The sequence below is a fragment of the Ciconia boyciana genome, chromosome 9 (assembly GCF_034638445.1).
Source record: "Ciconia boyciana chromosome 9, ASM3463844v1, whole genome shotgun sequence".
NCBI lineage: Eukaryota > Metazoa > Chordata > Aves > Ciconiiformes > Ciconiidae > Ciconia > Ciconia boyciana.
In genome coordinates, this window is record NC_132942.1 from 6,051,781 (window position 1) to 6,069,306 (window position 17,526).

Consider the following 17,526-nt stretch of genomic DNA (forward strand, 5'->3'; position numbering starts at 1 on the left):
AATCTCTTCCTGGGAACAGGACTTTATGGAGGACCATTTCTGCCATAATGCACCCAACAGACCAGATATCCACTATCATATGTTAGGTGCAACAAGGACAAAAGATTAAAGAGGTTTTTTTAAATACCACAATTATTTATTTGTAAGCTCACACTGTATTCCTACAGTCCTGCAGATAATTTATTTTTCGTCCCATCCAGAACAGCCTCTACTAAAGTTCTGATCCACATCAGCACTTGCTCTACAAGCTGCCATTGTGCATTAATGAAAGTTTTTTGCATGATCAGTGGCCCAGCAAGGTCCTGCAAGTCCCTTGTATTACACAGCCAAAGTTACATGTATACAAAAAGCACGGTATCCCCAAGCCCCTGTGATAAAGCAAAAAGATGTACTAGCAGAGAAGTCCAGAGGAGACAGCATATTACTCCACAGCTAGTAAAAATCAGCAGGTAAAACCCCCAACAATGCAGGTCAAAGACAATTTCCTAGCCAGCAATTTTGTTGGCTGAACGTTCAATACATTATAGCTGTGTTGTTTTTAATAATATAACACCCAGTCACTTTGAGTCCTATGCAGATTTAGGAGAGTATAAGACATGGTTTATCATAGGGATCTGAAACAGATTTTAATAGAGTAATCAGAGATGCAAAAGGGGACAGAGTGTTGAAAGAAGATGCTTCAGAATAAAATCACATTGATAAAAGGGTTTATTATTTATAGATTGATGGTTTTTAACTTTTTTAACATCATCCAGCATGTCTCAACAGGTTTTTTTGTAGGATAAAAAAATGGCAACAAGACAACATGAAAAAATAACTACAGCAGGGGAGAGGGAGCAGTATACATTAAATGGAGATAGGCACACAGAGCAGAAAACTATTATATTCTCCAAAATTATTACAGTGTAATTTTTATTATTTCCAGTACCATTATTAACATACTTTAACAACAGACATGTCAGGGGGAAACCAGCCCTCCCCCCCACCTTTTAAAGCTGTTATGTTCTAAGACAGACATGCTTTAGATAAAAGATTTAAAGCGTTACTCTAGCAACTTACCATTTTCTTTATATCCCATTCCAAGGATAACCTCTGGTGCTCTGTAATACCGTGTTACTACATATGGAGTCATCATAAAGTTAGTACATGCTGTTCTTGCCAGTCCAAAATCAAGGATTTTGAGCGTACAATCTGATTTTACTACTATGTTGCTGGGTTTCAAATCCTAACAAGAAATAACTTCAGTTAAGGAAGGATCAACATACAGAATAATACCTCCCCCTTCCACAGTCAATATATGCCACCAGTTCACATATTTATACATAGACTAGAGACAAATTAAATGCTGCACAGCTAAGTACTCAAAAAATTCAGGGAAAAACAAAATCAAAGTTGTCTGCAGAGTCTTAAATTTACTGAGTTGTACACTGACAGTATAGTCAGTTACAGAGTGGTCTGTATATATGCACAATGCGTACACATATCTGCTTCCTTTAATGCATTAAGTGGACCTATTTCAGGTATGAATAAGTTGCATGGTAAAGGAGACCGTGTTCCAAATACTGTCATTATTAGGGCACAGATCCTAAAGACAACATCATGAATTAGTCGGGTATCTATAGGAAAAAGGAGTATCCCAACACACAGTGCATTAACAAGGGTATTTGTTAATGACAGTTAAGCCACCCGTGTTAAGAGTGATTAGCAAGTTTCACAGTTAGAATTAGGATGTAGCGAAAACATAAAGTTACCGAATGAGTGAGGACAAAAATAAAATACTTCAGGAGATATACCTCATGGGAACAGTCATTATTGCACCCAAAGGAATACACAGTTAGGGAAAACTTTATTCGCAAAGTATCAGAAGTAGCCAAATTACCAATGTACTAGTACATTTAATTCTGCTCAAGTGTTTGACTTAGTTTCAACTACATGAACCATATTCTCAGGTACAGAACTTCCTTTTCTTAAAGGAGACAGGCACATGCAAATAGTTCACGTGGGTTTGCCTGTTTTAGGAAGGCAACAAATCTTCTGCAGAATGCTACTGCATTTACTATCAGCTAAGTTGGAGTTTCTAATCCTCTAGTCAGACTTCGCTCTTGAAACAACAGAACAATTATTTGCAGTAGTTGATAGTGAAATTTGTTGTTATCTCATCTTACTGTAATGCTGGGCCATGTGAAGGGTAACAGATTTCAATATTCATCAACTCATAACAGAGGTGGGAGTTGTATACATTATTTCAAGCTCTAGTTGGTCACAGACTCTTTGAGTAATTTCTAGATGTAATTCCTACTATTCCATTCCTTCTGAACTATCCCAGTTCTGCTCCCTTGCTAGCCTCATTTCTTTTCAAAACCAAATCTCTCATCTAAACAAGAGTTTTCACTCCAGAAAGGTCATTCTGTTTTGGTTCCAAACTAACCCAACCTAATGCTCACCACTTTAGCCTCTCCATTCAAATAAACTTCGTGCCTCTGTTTAGCTATTCACAGTGCGGCTCCTCTCACTGCCCATTTTATTGTTCAACCAGTATCAGTTCTGTCTGATTGCTCCTCAGCTCCTATGAGCTTAAATTTCTCAGCAAATATTGTGTCTCCCCTTCAGCTCCAAATCACAGTCAACATATCCGGTGGAGTTCAGGGGGAGTTCCAGCTCTCCCTGCTTCAAGTCTCTTACATGCCTCGCTCCATTCTAGGAAAGCCCAGTACTGAGACTATCTGGATACAAACTTAGCTTAACTATACATAACTTCCTTGCTAATACCACAGTATTTCATGGTAGATTTTTTTCAGCAAATTAAGGAAGCGGATTTGTTGTAATTTATACAGCTTCTCAATTATGTTTACAGATTGAACATAAAGAAAAAAAGCGCATTAAACTAGAACTGGCTAAAGTTTTCAGCCACCAGGCAAAAAAGAAAGAAATTTAAAAGGCAAGTGTGCCCAAGAAGTAGGGAAGGAGAAGAAAAGGAAAGGAACAGAAAACAAGCAGAACTGTCAAATACATTGGTCATGAAATAAATTAAAAAAAAAAAGAGCAGCAGAACAACAGAAGCAGAGAAATACATGAAGTCTGAAGTCTGCACAGGACTTTGAAATTGTGATCATTCACACACTTTACTTTGCAGAATCACAGAAGGGTTGAGTTTGGAAGGCACCTCTGGAGGTCATCTGGTTCAACCCCCTTGCTCAAGCAAGGCCACCTACAGCCAGTTGCCCAAGACCATGTCCAGATGGCTTTTGAATATCCCCAAGGATAGAGATATTTAAGAGGTAAATATTGCATTTTAAAGACTCATTCTTTAGGAATTTGAAAGGTCCACAGATACTCATGTTTTATCTTTTAATTAGTTAAATCCACAGAGCTAACCTGATTTAAGATCTGTTTGCAATGCAGTCTTTATCTTTGGACTAGAAACAATCTTCAGGTTTAATAACATTCTTATGAATAAAAAAAATATAAACTTACAAAATAACAACCCCCTGTCTTCCCCCCATTTCATAAGAACATCTCTGTTCATAAAAAAGTATTGTTAATGATCTAATACTACCTACTCTGTGGATGATACCAGCTGAGTGGAGATGTTTGATACCACATAGCATTTGGTAAAGAAGATAAGACATTCTTTCATGATCCAATTCCATATGAATAACCTGGCACAAATTTGCATCCATCAGCTCCATAACCAAATATCTAAAGCACAAGAAAGAAAGCATTAAGAAAACTTGACTCTTACTTTTCATATCAGGTTTAAGCTTAGCATGAGAGATGTTTAATAAAAGCCAACTTTGCTAACATAAGTGTCAAAAAGCTTATGATTAAAAAAAACCGTGCATACCAGTGTCAAAATTAAATATCTACTCAAATAGTCTTACGATTAAAAATTAAGTGTTCAATAGATTAGAATTCCACTAGTTTTATAAACAGTAATACAGAGGAATAATTCTGAGTTTATGCAGCATGAAAAGGTAAGACTGACTGAAGTTGATGCAGAAATTGCAGATATTGCAATGTATCAAAAAATGATGCTTCTTTTCACTGTATTTTAATTTTTAAAAAATGTCAGAAAATTAAGAAAAGCACACTAAGAACTAAGAAGGAACAATTCATTTTCAAGTTAAAATATCATCTGCTTACCCCCTTCAGACACACACACTCCCCCGTTTACCCCAGAAGCCCATTCACAAACCACAACAGCATATTCACTGGAACCTATAAATATCCCACCAATTAAATCACCATGAATCCTTTCTAGACCAGCTGACATAGCTTGCATTAAAAAAGAAATATATTCAGTTCTTAATTGAGGCCAAAAATACTGTTGTGCTGATGTGACTGGTACGGCAAAAAAAATTATATCAGGTTATCCAGACCAAGTTATTATCCTGAGGTGACCCATTTAGCTAAAGGACAATGCACACAAACCAGATGCATATGCAATCAGCAAAGTATGGCAGAGAGATGAACAAAAGGTAAATAACCTTTTTTTATTTCCCACTTCCATCTTATCCATGTAGTGAAACAACTTTCTTGGTCTTTCTTAAAGAAATCTAGAAATAAAGACTAATTAAAGGCTAAATTCAGCCTTTAGCTACTCTCTATTTTCAAAGTGTGAAGTCTGTATGATCTTGGAAATACAGCTCCAGGGCTTAGGCCACTATGTGTGGGGAAAATTAAAACAAAAATCTAGTACTTACACATCCTGAAATTCTTCTAGTGACTTCTGTGGTGTAAATACATTTAATAAACTAATTATCTATAAAATAAAAATAAAAGTTAGAAGAAACTTCCACTTTACTTCACACAAAAATCCACTATTGCAGCAGTTACTATTCAAAATCAAATGCACACTGTTACTATATACAATTTGAATGTTACTTGGCTTCACTTAATTCACATGTACTGAAAAACTGCCAATTCAGAAATAGTTCAAAACTGCAGCATGTATGCCAAAGGAACCAAGACAGGACTAAACCACTTTTTTCTTTTTAAAGTTATATGACACCTTCTATCTCCCTCCCCAGTGCCTGAAATATATCCCATTTTACCCATAAATAATAATCTCTTATTTTAAATCACATGTTGTGCAAGGAATTTTAACCAATGCTGTCCAACAACACACACACAGAGGTGCCCCATGCTATCCCATTAAACTTAGATGATGATGCACTATTTCTAGAAGAACTGCTAAAATTACTGTACTGCCCTCCTTAATAACCACCTTGCTTTTATTCTGCTACTTCTGGACTTCACCAAAAGCTTACTTAAAAATCAATCCTAAAAGGCTAATTGACTCCAGGAAGTTTGAGACCTGAGTGCACAACTTCAATAATCAGCAATGTTTCTAGTTCATGTTAGTATCAGAACATAACAGTCACATAAACCTTATATTCTTGTACTTGAACATAGAAGTATTGACATTAAGGCTTGTTATTTTAGAAGGTTCAAAGATTTTAAAATATATATGTATTGTCCATAGTATTTCATGTCTGTTTACCAATAAATTGTTAGATAGTGCTGCACCCCTGCAAACCCCACCAGTTAAACACTATATTTAACAAAAATCTTGCCAAAGCTTAGAAGATTTAAGTACAGTGCAGTTACAAGAGCCAAACCCGCAAACAAACCCACTGCCAAACAGGCTTTGCTGCACTATGACTTAAAAGGGCAAATGCAATACACAAGGCCAGTTCTGTAAAGCCGACACTGATGGTAAACTTACACCAACACCACAGCAAAAACCTCCTCCTCTTGGCACTTCGTCCTCCAAACAGCCCACCCAAGAACTTAACCATACATCGTGGAGAACTGCATTACCCAGAGCAAATCTTTCCAGTCTTTCTCTCACTATTTTTTCCATTACTTTAGTTACTAACAGCAAGTAAGAAAGAGAGCAAATCCCGAGCATTTTAGACAACTTACAGTAACGAGGTAGAGAAATATAAAGCCAAACTTACATTTTTGTGATTGACACATTTTAAAAGAACAAGCTCTCTGTAAGCTCTTTTTGCGTGGGTTTGATTCTGAAAAGGACGACTCAGCTTCTTTACAGCAACATTTATTCCAAGGACTGTATCAAACGCAGCACTAGAAGTTTTCAAAGACAAACAACTTAAGTTGAAGTCTGTTTGAGGGAAAGGAGGGGGCAAATGGGAGATGGGACTGAGGAAAGAAATCAAGATTTAAGACAAAGCATATCCACTAAGCTGTTTATACTAACTTCCACTAATTTTCATTTAGAAAACAAACATCCTTTAAAATCTACACATCCTTTAATAAATACAAATAGGTTAAACAGAAGCCACTGACATCAGAAGTCTTCCTGCCCTTAAGACCGAATCTGCTGACTCAAGACTCATATTCAAAACTGCAAGATCTAAAAATATTTTAAGCTTATTTGAAATCAAGAAGCATTTCAGTTGCCTAATCTGTATATTTGGAGTATTTTTTTTGGACACTGTTGCTGACTGACAATCATTTAATATTTGCAATTTAGATTTCTCTTCCCTAAAGGAGACTCACAACCATGTCTCTGTGATCCGTTCTGCAGGCATCAATACTCTCCTGCATGTGGATAGTTTACAATTATAAACAATTTTAGGCCCTAGCAGAAAATTACATTTGTCATCTGGTTTTGGGGGAAAAAAAAAAAAATCCATAGAATTCAGTAATATGGAAAACTTAGATTGCAGGGAACAATACAAGAGTTTAAAAACGAACATGACCATTCATTTTATCTTGTTTTTCAGCTGTGCTTGTTCCTTCTCTCTGCAGTTTGAGGTACAGCTGTAAACTTGCTTTAATAGCTGTAAGAATCTAAAGCTAAATTATCTGTATATCCAGAACAAGACTAAAGTGGGAATATTCTTCATTATTACCACACAGACTATTCAGCAAAACATATGTGGATTCATATCACAAACTACCCAAGAGTTCCAATCTTTAAATAGTTCCAGTTTTAAATAAGGATTCCCACATTACTCTATTTCCCTTTAAAGTCACTGTCATAGGGTAGGAAAGAATTCTCATTCATGTATATTTTTCAAGCACAACTAAGCTCTTTGTGAGCCCCTTCCCTATCTCATCACGATACCAGGCTTAAAAGGACCATCATATTATAGTAGTCTTACAAAAAGTACAGCTCCTCTGTGATAACAATACTCAAATTATATGACATTTACCAGCATCAAGTCACTACTTTACGTACTGGAAAAAGCAATACCACCACAAAGCAGGGCTCACCCATCAGATGTTGTGTTTTCTTGGAGGCATGTCCCAAATTACATGTCCCAAATTTGAATCAATGTCCCATTTGCACTAAAGGCTTGCTAGCATTTATCTCAACTTAGGTCCATGAAATACATGTCATTATTCAATTATACAATCACTCTCAGATTTAAAGCCTTTATGTCTGTGCAAAACAAAACACAAAATGGGAGGAAGGCAACTGGCCGGACAACTGGAGAAATTATTTTCCTCCCAAATATGAAAGCACTGATGTTTCAGTATTCATTTCACCTAGAAGACATTATATGTAAATTTAAAAGTTTTGCATATGTTATTGACTTTAACTACACCTGGGAATTAGTATAAAATCAATAACCAACAGGGTCTGCATGAATTAACTGTTCAAGTCAATCACAGGTCAGCAGTGGACAAAGGAGCAATTTTAGGGGAAGCGTCCCTTTGTGATCTGACAAAACAGGTATATGTCAAGGCTCAGCCTGAGCACATACAAAGAACTTCACCTGAGCCTCTTATTTTACTCATCTACATAGGAGTGGCTGATATTCCATCTCAAAAAAAAACAAAACAAAAAACCCCCAAAACCAACAACGAAGGCAGCTGTCTGCTACCTACACAGTCCAAGGGGAAGAATTAAAAACAGACTGGTAGAAGAAAAAAAAAAATTGGTAAAAAGTTTTTGTGGTTTATTTTAAATTAAATTTTAAAATTAAATTTAAAACAAATTTTAAATTAAAAAAATTAAAAATAAATGCATGTGTGAGCACGCATTTATTTAAATTACCAAGAAAAATACAAAGACAGAATATAACCTCTATTACCACTAAGACCACACTTCTAAATATCATGTAAATTTACATAAATGAACAAAAAAATCATGGATGTAATTGGTGTTAAATTTATTTCCCCATCTGTGCTCATTTGAATTCAAAAGAGACTTTTTCATCATGGCAACTATTTTAGGCACAGATTTCATAAAAGCCAATTTGCCAGTCTACCCAGTTATCACCTTGGCTACTAACAGAATGTCTACAAATTATTTCAGCATTTGATATCATGGAAGAATCTCAGTGTCTATCCCACCATATAACAGCGATTCCAATTTGATCATAGTGAATTGTAGTAGGGTCTTCACTGCACTTGTGATAGTTTTGCATCTTGAGCAAACATTTAATATTAAGAGTAGTGATGCCACATACAAGATGAAATTACTAACAAAACATTATTAGGATTAGGAAATCACACTTCATTTCTCTAGGCAAATGACCTTGCTTTGAACTGCAATATGCTACTACTATGGACTCTTGCTCTGCCAGTTCCACTTCACTAACTCTTTCCCTGCTGTCTAAACAGGAGTTTGCAAATAGTAACAAACTTATCCTGATTGTTTCTTCAACTGCAACTGTAAGTAAAGTTATCAACACAGCCAAAGCTGTGCTATTTAAAAGATCATGCTTTTGCTGTATTGCAGGACAAAAGAAATTTGCTGGGCCAGAAAAATCACATTCACTGGAAAATTTAGGAAACCAAGGGCAACAAAGGAAAAAAAGATGTCAGGAAATCAAAGACAAAAATTATTTCAAAAGAATAATTTTGTGTGATTATTCAGTCCTAAATAGATTATAAGACTTCAAATGTATTAATAGTTAAGAACAAAGAAGTGCGGAAAGTCATGTATAAAAGTGTACTTTGTATATAAAATACAAAAGGTATATCCAATTTCTCTCCCAGCCTGTTTGCTGTGTGAGCTAGAAATACCCTCTACATAACAACTGCGCTCCTTTTTCATCTTCCTAGAGCTTTCATTTATCGCTTTTCCTAAGTATGTATTTTTAAAACTACTTCTTTTCCTAAATTTTAACATCAAAGAAAAAAATAAGCAGAAGCAATACCAATGGAGTTTCCCATTAATATTTTGAGAAAAAAAAAAAAGCAAAATTCAGACCTCTTCTAGCTCATGACACATGTAGTATTAAAAATACTCACCAAAAAAAATAAAATCCACACACAAAACTCCAGAAATACTTTTCCTAATTTTTATGTTAAACACTGGATGATAAAAAAAAAGCATCACATCTGTGTGTCACACTTGACAATTTTTCCAGCCAAACATGACAGGATAGTACTCATCTTACACTGAGTTTTCTACATTTTACATCCTAGTATTTTGTATCTTTCCTTTGTGTACTATAAGGAATTTAAAGATAAATTAAGATTTTGCACCTTCTTCAACTTGGACATAGCATTAAGATGTTTCACATGAAGATGAAAATTTACGCAATGTTTCACTCTGTTGTTCCATAAATCAAGTATTCTTAAAACAATTCAATAAATCAGATCATTCCTTCTCCTTCCCTAAACGTTGACCTTAACACTACCCCAGCTTCATTTTGAAGCAGAAACCTAATTTATGTCATACAGTTTAGAAATGCACTGCTTCTAATGAAAGGAGGAACGCTTACAACCACCCTAAATTCCTGCATGCCATCTAGAACAAGCATAACTTTAAGAATATGTATACCTGGAAAACGTTAGCACTATACTAAATCTAATACCGATATTTAATACCGGTAAATCTTAAATCCAAATACTAATAACCAAGATCTAGTATGCCTATCCCCTCATCACTCAACCAACTAAAGAAGAATGAAATATGGTGTTCTCACTTTACTTATTTTTCACCTATTAGCAGGGATAATAGGGGTATCTAAATAACTTAAAAATAAAGGCATGTTCTCACAAAAATGCACTCTCTTCCTACATATATAACTTATTACGGTTATGAAAAGGCCAAAAAGACATGGGCAGGTGCTGTGTAAGGAGTTGCTCACAATACATGAGTCATCACACTTATTCTGCAGAATTTATAGATGAAGAGAAACCGCAGACTGGATTTAAAGCATGAACAGCCCACCATGTGTCATGATTAAGTCTAATAGTAGAGAGTTCCTGAGCATATCTGTTTGCTCCCCTGTGTATAGAATTGTAAAACTGCATCAGTAAACATTTCTGCTGTTACCAAGTAAGTTTTGCCCAATAAAATATGGGCTGGCACTAAGTCGTGTAGAATGGATTGCTGCAGTCTAAAAAACATTTGAAAGTGTTTACCTTTAGCTGGCCCAGAGGTGTGGTGCCATACAAGAGACTAAGGTTCAGGATCAGACTAACGACTCTCACGTCCTGGGCCAGTGGAGGCTGGACACATAGCTGAGGTGACACACCAAGGAAGAGCCGGCCAGCCCAACCCCTCCATCCCTTTCTGGTTAATCCATGGAGTGACAATGACACTGATTTGCCTCATCCTGCCAGTTAATGGCAAGGCACTGCATTGATGGCTCCTAGAAATGGACAGGAGTGATCGGGAATAAAAGGGGGGGGAGAAAGGGGGCCATGATGAAGAAACGAGCAAAACCCAGAATCTCTCACCATTGCATTGTCATACCTTACGCTGCAATATCATAACTACATGGGAAATTGGGAGAACTATAAACAGAAATAAAGTGGTTAATGAGAAGGAAATTTGTTGACCATATTAATTTATGCAGTTATCTAAATATTAATTTTCCCCTAAAAACAAAACAAAAAGTTTTGCGCATTAACTACGGAAAGCAACTGTTTTAGAATTTTAGTCCATAACCCTGTAGCAAGAGACAGAAATCATCATCAGTATTTGACATTCTGGCACCTCTTTCAGGAATACATTCAAATTTTGGTTTATATTTATAGCTTTTTATATTTAAATAAAGTATTTATTACTTACCAAACAATGCCCTGTGCCCCTGATCCTATGGGCTTCAATTGCTGGTAACGTTTTAGTACAGTGAACGTTGAATCTGCAACTTGAACACTGTAAAACTGACTATCACATTTACTGTCACTCATGGTGTAGTGTCATGTAGTTTTCTCTCCCAAGGACCTGGTAAAGTTTTCAAGATCTTAAAGAAAAAGAAAGAAAAGAAATGTTCAATCTCTCACTAATTCCAGGCAGACGAGTTGGAAAATATATTATACATATTTTAATACATATGAATTTTTCAATAGCATACCATTAAGTAAGCATTCTTTCAATTTCGTGTATTATCACTGCTAATGAAAAATACTTGCAGACAGACAGCAAATAATTATAGCCTTCACAACTTTAAAGTAAATGCACGTTTCTATTCCAATCCCTAAAACAAAAAGCAGCTAAGTAAACAACTGTAAAAACAAACAAAAACCACCCAAATCCAACAACTCTCTACTCCTTGAAGGATACTCCCTAACTTAGAATTACTACTATGTGCTAGGACTGTATTAATTTCTGTATTACAGAAAAAAAATCATAAATAATATCTTTTAAACACTGATAAAGCAGATAAAAGCAACAGCAGCAACCCATGGAGTCCACAGACATAGAAAGAAACAGGGTTTTAATACAAGACTTGATTGTAACTGCAAAACAGGTTTGAAACAAAACAACTGCCCCCAAAATCCCCATGGATGCTGCTGTTTCTCCAACAGTCCCTTTCAACCTAGTTCAGTAGGAAATTTCAAGCAGGGCTCTGCCTCCTTGCCTCTGCCAGGCAACCCTTCCCTGATCCATACCTATCGCAACCCACTCTCCCTCCCATTTTAAACACACCATAACATCCTATGCTATCAGTTAGCATACTTACAGTCCTACAAGAATTAGTTTTGTGCTATAGTTTGAAAGAGACTTTCATGCCATAATAGGGAACAAGTTATAGCCATCTGTCAAGAATGAATTAGAGGTAGGTAATTACATTGAAGAGCAAGGTAATGGACTAAACCTCCTTAGCTCCAAAGTGCTACAGTAATGAGAGTACAGACCTCCAGTTTTCCTGGGCCTCCATCCCTCTTCCAAACCTTACAAGAAAATTACCGCAGTAATTACTGAAGAGGTCTCTAACAAATTCTCCCATTTTTAATTTCACATACACTATGACAGATAGTGTCATTACAGCTCAGAGTAAATTGCACAATCAAGTGTTCCTTGAAACAGCAGGAAATGAAAGCAGATCACCTTCCCCCGGAGCAGCTGTCCTAACCACCAGCCTGTACAATGTCTGTTTTAGCTAAAGAAAGAGCAGCTAGCCTCTCTCCCTTCACTGGCCTACAGAATATTTGTGAGCCAATGCAAAACAGAAAAGCCTCAAGAGCAACCCAGATACCCATCCTAGAAGGCCGTACAACCACAGGAACAGCTTGTGGTTGCTTCAGGAATTAGAATTTGGACCTCTCTCTTCCTAGGTGCACATAGCAGGGAGCAGCATCTTTCCCATGGTTTAAGCCAGCATATGAACTCCAAGAAATCTGCAAGTAAAACAGGTGGAACACCTACAAATCCTAATAAAGAATGGGTTTACACTGAACTGGTAATGGTTAGTCTTAAGGGATTCTCAAGAAATGTCTAGAGTCCCTTTAACCTTCTAGTTTCTCAAAATCTAAGCGGGATTTTAAGAAGTAGATACTCAACTTGGTCGTCTCTGGCAGCAATTTAGACAGTAAGTTTACTTCATATTTCTTCTTAGAAGCTTAAGAAAAAAAGTGGAGGAGAAAGGATCAAAGGGAAATTGTGAGCTACCCACTTTCTGCCTCTGCCACAGCGGGGGGGGGGGGAATTACATCTCCTATACAATATCTTTAGGGGCAGTCAGATGCAGTTCCACAATCAGCTCACACTAATGTGAGACCAAAACACCACCTAAAGAGGTGCTCTCAACCTTTCCTACTACATCCCAGGAAAAACCCCACTCTTCTTTCCAACCCTTTTTATTACTCCAAAGCTATGGACTCTGAGGTACCAAATGTTTTGATTAACAGTCCCTGAGCAGCCTCGGTATTTTCAGTGAATCTTCATACACTGGAAGAAAGGTATGGCTGGAAGGTCAAGATCCTATCTCTGAAAAGGACTCATAGAACAAAACCAAAAAAGTATAGATTGTGCATAAGCTGGGTATCAAGTTAAAGACCTGTTAGTTACACAAGAACTACTATGCTGTACCTCTTCATGGGTTAATGAAACACTTTTCTATAACGGAGATAAAGAAGTAGGAGGAAAGGAAGTTATCCTGAACCAGAGAAACCCTCCATTTAAGGAACCCTGTCTGCACAAAGCCATCTTTTAAAAATCATTTAGAGACCAGCATAAGCTCTTCAGACAAGACCCAAACATGGAATAAGGCATCACCACACACAAGTTTTATGTATTCTGACATCCTCTGCAATTCACCGTGCTAAGTACCCAGCCTCTCCATAAGCTGAGCCCTAATTTTTACTTGGGCTGCAAGCTGCTTGGATGCATCAGAACATACATTATTTCAGACATACACGTTAATGTAAAATTAGGTGCCTAGGGATTGTAGCTGTTCACAGGACTTCAGACAGACAATCTATTTGGGGGGCAAGATGCCTCAAATAAAAACAGATTTCCCATTGCTCAAGGGAAAAATATATCTGGCAAATACGTTTGTTAATCCTGAGCTGTTACTCTCTTACCTGAAATAATTTGATTCATCACTCCAGTTAACATACTCCACATTTCTCCTATACAGGAATTTTTTGGAAGCATTATTTCCATTTCTGAAATATAAGTTTTCATTTATGGTTTCCCATCTGCAGCTGCACCAAACAGGACCAGCAGCAAATGTAAAAGTCATAGGATGGTCAGCAAACATACTTCTACTTATTGATAATAGCATGTTACTGAATCACAATGTTTCAAAATGTTTTTCTATTTTAGAGCATGCACAAGATGCATATAAATTGAGTGTTGCGTTTATTGGTTTTTTTAATATAACTTGCTTGTACAATTGGGGAAATTTAAGAATCACAAAGCTGACTGAGCACATTACATGCAGGAAATTTACAGGAGAGGTTTCCAACCTGTAGTTCATGAAAGATAACTAGAAAAATAACCAACACACCAAACCTACCATCAGTAGGCTTATGAGTTGTTATACGGAATTCCACTAAGAAATTTTTAGAAGTTGAAAGCAACTGCATTATAGCACACATCCTGTATTAAACAGTCACTTCCCTAAAAGGCATTTATTAAAATGGCAACTTATTATTAACCAGATCTGTCCTCTGGATATCTTCAAGTCAAAAGCTTCTGAAACAAACAGGTTGTAGCATTTGGGAACACATTCCCAGGGTTGTTTTGGTTACAGAAATATTATTACTGACAATGAAGCATAAGAACACCAACAAACTTAGCTTGATTTTTAAGCCTCAAGCTAAAATTTTATGGCTGACAGAATGAATAGACAATGAATATATATATTTATGAAAAGATATGGAAATTCTGTGCAGAAAATCTCCACTCATTCTCTTAGTCACCCTTGCAAACGCACTTCAAATTCAGATGTGCCCTTTTAAGGACTATTATCCAATAGCGTTGCAGGTTTTTTTAATCTTTACAGCAACATATATCAACAGGTATGAGTCCAACTACAAAATCTCAGTGAGTTACCTCCTACTACTCTACTCACAACCCTTGAACACTCTGTTACAAAAAGGTAAGTGTAGCAAAGCAGTAGCTGACTGATGTCAGTCAGTTACAGCAGAGTTTAGAGGTACTCTGTATCTGTTTAGCTCTTTGAAAAGTCGACCTTTTTCTTTAAGCAACCCAAACTATTACTGACCAAAGCTTTTACCAACTACCTGTTATAGAATCACTTGGCTGTTAAACACACACTGCAGACAAACACGGGATGTATCTCAGCGCCCCTGCCAGGGCAAGTTGGTGGAAAGAGGGAAAAAGTTTAAACGTGCATCTGCTGTAACCAGTTACGCTGTTGTAAAATTATGTAACAGTCATATAACTGAGAGAGAGCACTTCTTACATCTCTTCTAAAACTTCTGCCGAGAAACTGCTTCGGCTCAAGAGAAAGCTCAGGTTCGCTCTCACCAAGTGGAGAGGGGCGCGCAGCCCGGGCCTTTCCCTCGGCCCGGCCGCACTCCCTTCGACCCTCTCAGGACGCGGGGGGCTTCCAGGGGACGCCGAGCGCCGGCCCGGCCGCACACCGCGGCACCAGCGGGGCGGCACCCCGGCCCCCGGCCGCTCGGCGACGCGGCGCGCTGCCCTCGCCGGCGGGCGCGGGGCAGGGGGCGATCCCGCCCCGCGCCGGACACGAAGCAAGAAGGGAGAAGGCGGAGGAGAGGCAGCGCCCGCCGCAGCGCAGCGGGCGCGGCTCCCGCCGGGAGCGGAGCGGGCCGGGGCCGGCGGCGGCACTGCGGCACGGGGAAGGGCGGGGGGCTCGGCCAGGGCAGCCCCGCGGGAGAGGCGCGGAGGAGGAAGGGGCCCCCAGCCTGGCCGCGCCGCTCGTGTCGCTCCCCCCGCCTCCTTCCCGCTCGGCCGGGCCCGGGGCAGCGGCACGCGGGGAACCCCGGCTCTGCCCGCGCCTCGGCGGGCGGGGCCCGCGGGAGAAGCCGGGGACTCCGGTCGCCACAGGGCCGGCCCCGCGGCCGGGAGCTCGTCCCGCTTCGGCCCCGCCGCCCGCAGGGCCCCCCTCTCGGCGGCTCCCCTCACCGTCTCCTCCCTCCGTCGGGCTTCGGCGGGACGGGACGGAGCAGGGCGGGGCGCGGCGCTCGCGGGCCGCGGCCGCCTCCTCCTCCGGCGCGCAGAGCTGCCCCAGCCACAATGGCCTCCCGGTGCTCCACACGGGCCGCGCCAGGCCTGCGCCCGCTGACAGACAACCGCTCGGCCCAATCGTGGCCCTTTGCCGGCGAAGCTCAACCAATCGAGCTCCAGAGGCGGGACCTACTAGCCGCTATATAAGGGAGGGCGGTGAAGGACTGCAGTGGAGATAGGGAAGTTCAGGCCAATCCAGGGGCAGCCCCCGCCCCCTGGCGTGATGTCATCATCGCACGTCAACCTGCCACCATATTTATGATGTCACCTCATAGCAGTGCCTCGTCATGAGTTGCTGTAGCAGCAATCGTCGCTGACGGGTGGTGCTGCCGGTTCCTCACAGCCGTCCTGCTGCAGCAAGTGGGGAGAAGTGCTCTGTGAGGTAAACACCTCCCATGTATAGGAAGCCCTCGAAGCGCCACAGAAAAATTCCATCACACATTGCCAGCCTGTCACAGCACCACAACACACCGTGGTCACCTCCCATCCGTGCTTTGGTATGACAACAGAGCACCCAGTCCCACAGTGCAGGGTCATGCAGCCGCCAGCCCTGACCCGTTGGGTCTGCGATGGCCCGGAGCATGGGGGCATGGGCTTCACACGGCTCTTTGGGGGGACAGTTCAGAAGGGAAGGGATTTATTCCCTCCCCAGGTAGCCCAGCTCTTTTTGACCCCACTCAAAAACCATAAGCCTTCTATACATTACTATAGCACCTGCCTTGACGTTAGGCCTGATTGTTTTTTAAAACACATGCTAACTAAAAATAAACTCAATATATTTTTCCACCTCTCCTGGGACTAACAAGAGCTTTCTTTTCTATGATGTCTGTTCTCATAGATGACTTCAGAAAAACACACCTGTAATCTTTTTTCACCTTCAAAATCAATTTAATGTAGCACATAGACCAGATTATGTCAGTTTCCTTTAATAGCTCCACTTTTTAATATGAAGAGGATACTAACTCTAGATAGTAAAAGGGGCCTTTGCATCACAAAAACATATTGGATACTGAGTTACATATTGTTGGCATCTAGGTCAGATTATCACTATCCTTTTTGTTACGATTTGGGTTCTTTTATGTGGTTATAAAAAGTACTAGAGCAGTTTCCAGTAAGAAGCTCCTATTACAACAAGCTAGTGTAACACTTTCAAGCTGTTAACCTACATAAGCGTTCAAACATCTCCACTTAGAAGAAAGCCTGCAGAGGAATATTATAAAGAAAGCTTTACTAGTCAAGGATTTAGTTAATAAAATGCAGAAATTAAATACTATGATTTCTGACTGTTCCAAAATAACAAATGAGCAGAGAACTTCATGTGTGTATCCACCTTATTTCTTTGAGGTTTATAGATGCTTCCTACTGCTAGTTAGTTCACAGCTAACGTATATATTTGCAAAAGCACACTTTGTTAATAAAATAGGGCTTTAGTCCTAGCTTGAAGATGTACCTAGTATTCTCTTATGTGCCAGTATAGGGTGTTGGGTTTTTTTAATATATATGCCAGTACCTGTAGTTTAGATACTATATTAAATGCAAGTTTATGGCAATTTTTTCTTGGCCAAGGAGGCAACTTTATGACCATGAAACAGCATATGTAAAAATACAGACACAGCTTCTATTTTCACGTGCAGGAAGTT

The 17,526-nt window shown here is 39.3% G+C and overlaps 1 protein-coding gene across 10 annotated transcripts in view; it reads right to left on the reverse strand.

Moving 5' to 3' along the window:
• MAPK9 (mitogen-activated protein kinase 9) overlaps window positions 1–15,929 on the reverse strand; it is a 49,935-nt gene extending 34,006 nt beyond the window's left edge. For 7 of the 10 annotated variants that reach the window (XR_012044050.1, XR_012044051.1, XR_012044049.1 and 4 more), the window contains exons 1-6: window positions 15,785–15,929; window positions 11,012–11,186; window positions 5,964–6,093; window positions 4,704–4,762; window positions 3,561–3,699; window positions 1,060–1,225 (exon numbers count right to left, since the gene is read on the reverse strand). Coding sequence is in view for 6 of the 10 variants with exons in the window: in XM_072871824.1 (XP_072727925.1) it covers window positions 1,060–1,225; window positions 3,561–3,699; window positions 4,704–4,762; window positions 5,964–6,093; window positions 11,012–11,133 (616 nt within the window). In the remaining 4 variants the exon portion in view is untranslated. The other 3 variants (XM_072871820.1, XM_072871821.1, XM_072871823.1) reach the window with 3 other exon arrangements.
• Between the last annotated feature and the right edge of the window lie 1,597 nt (window positions 15,930–17,526).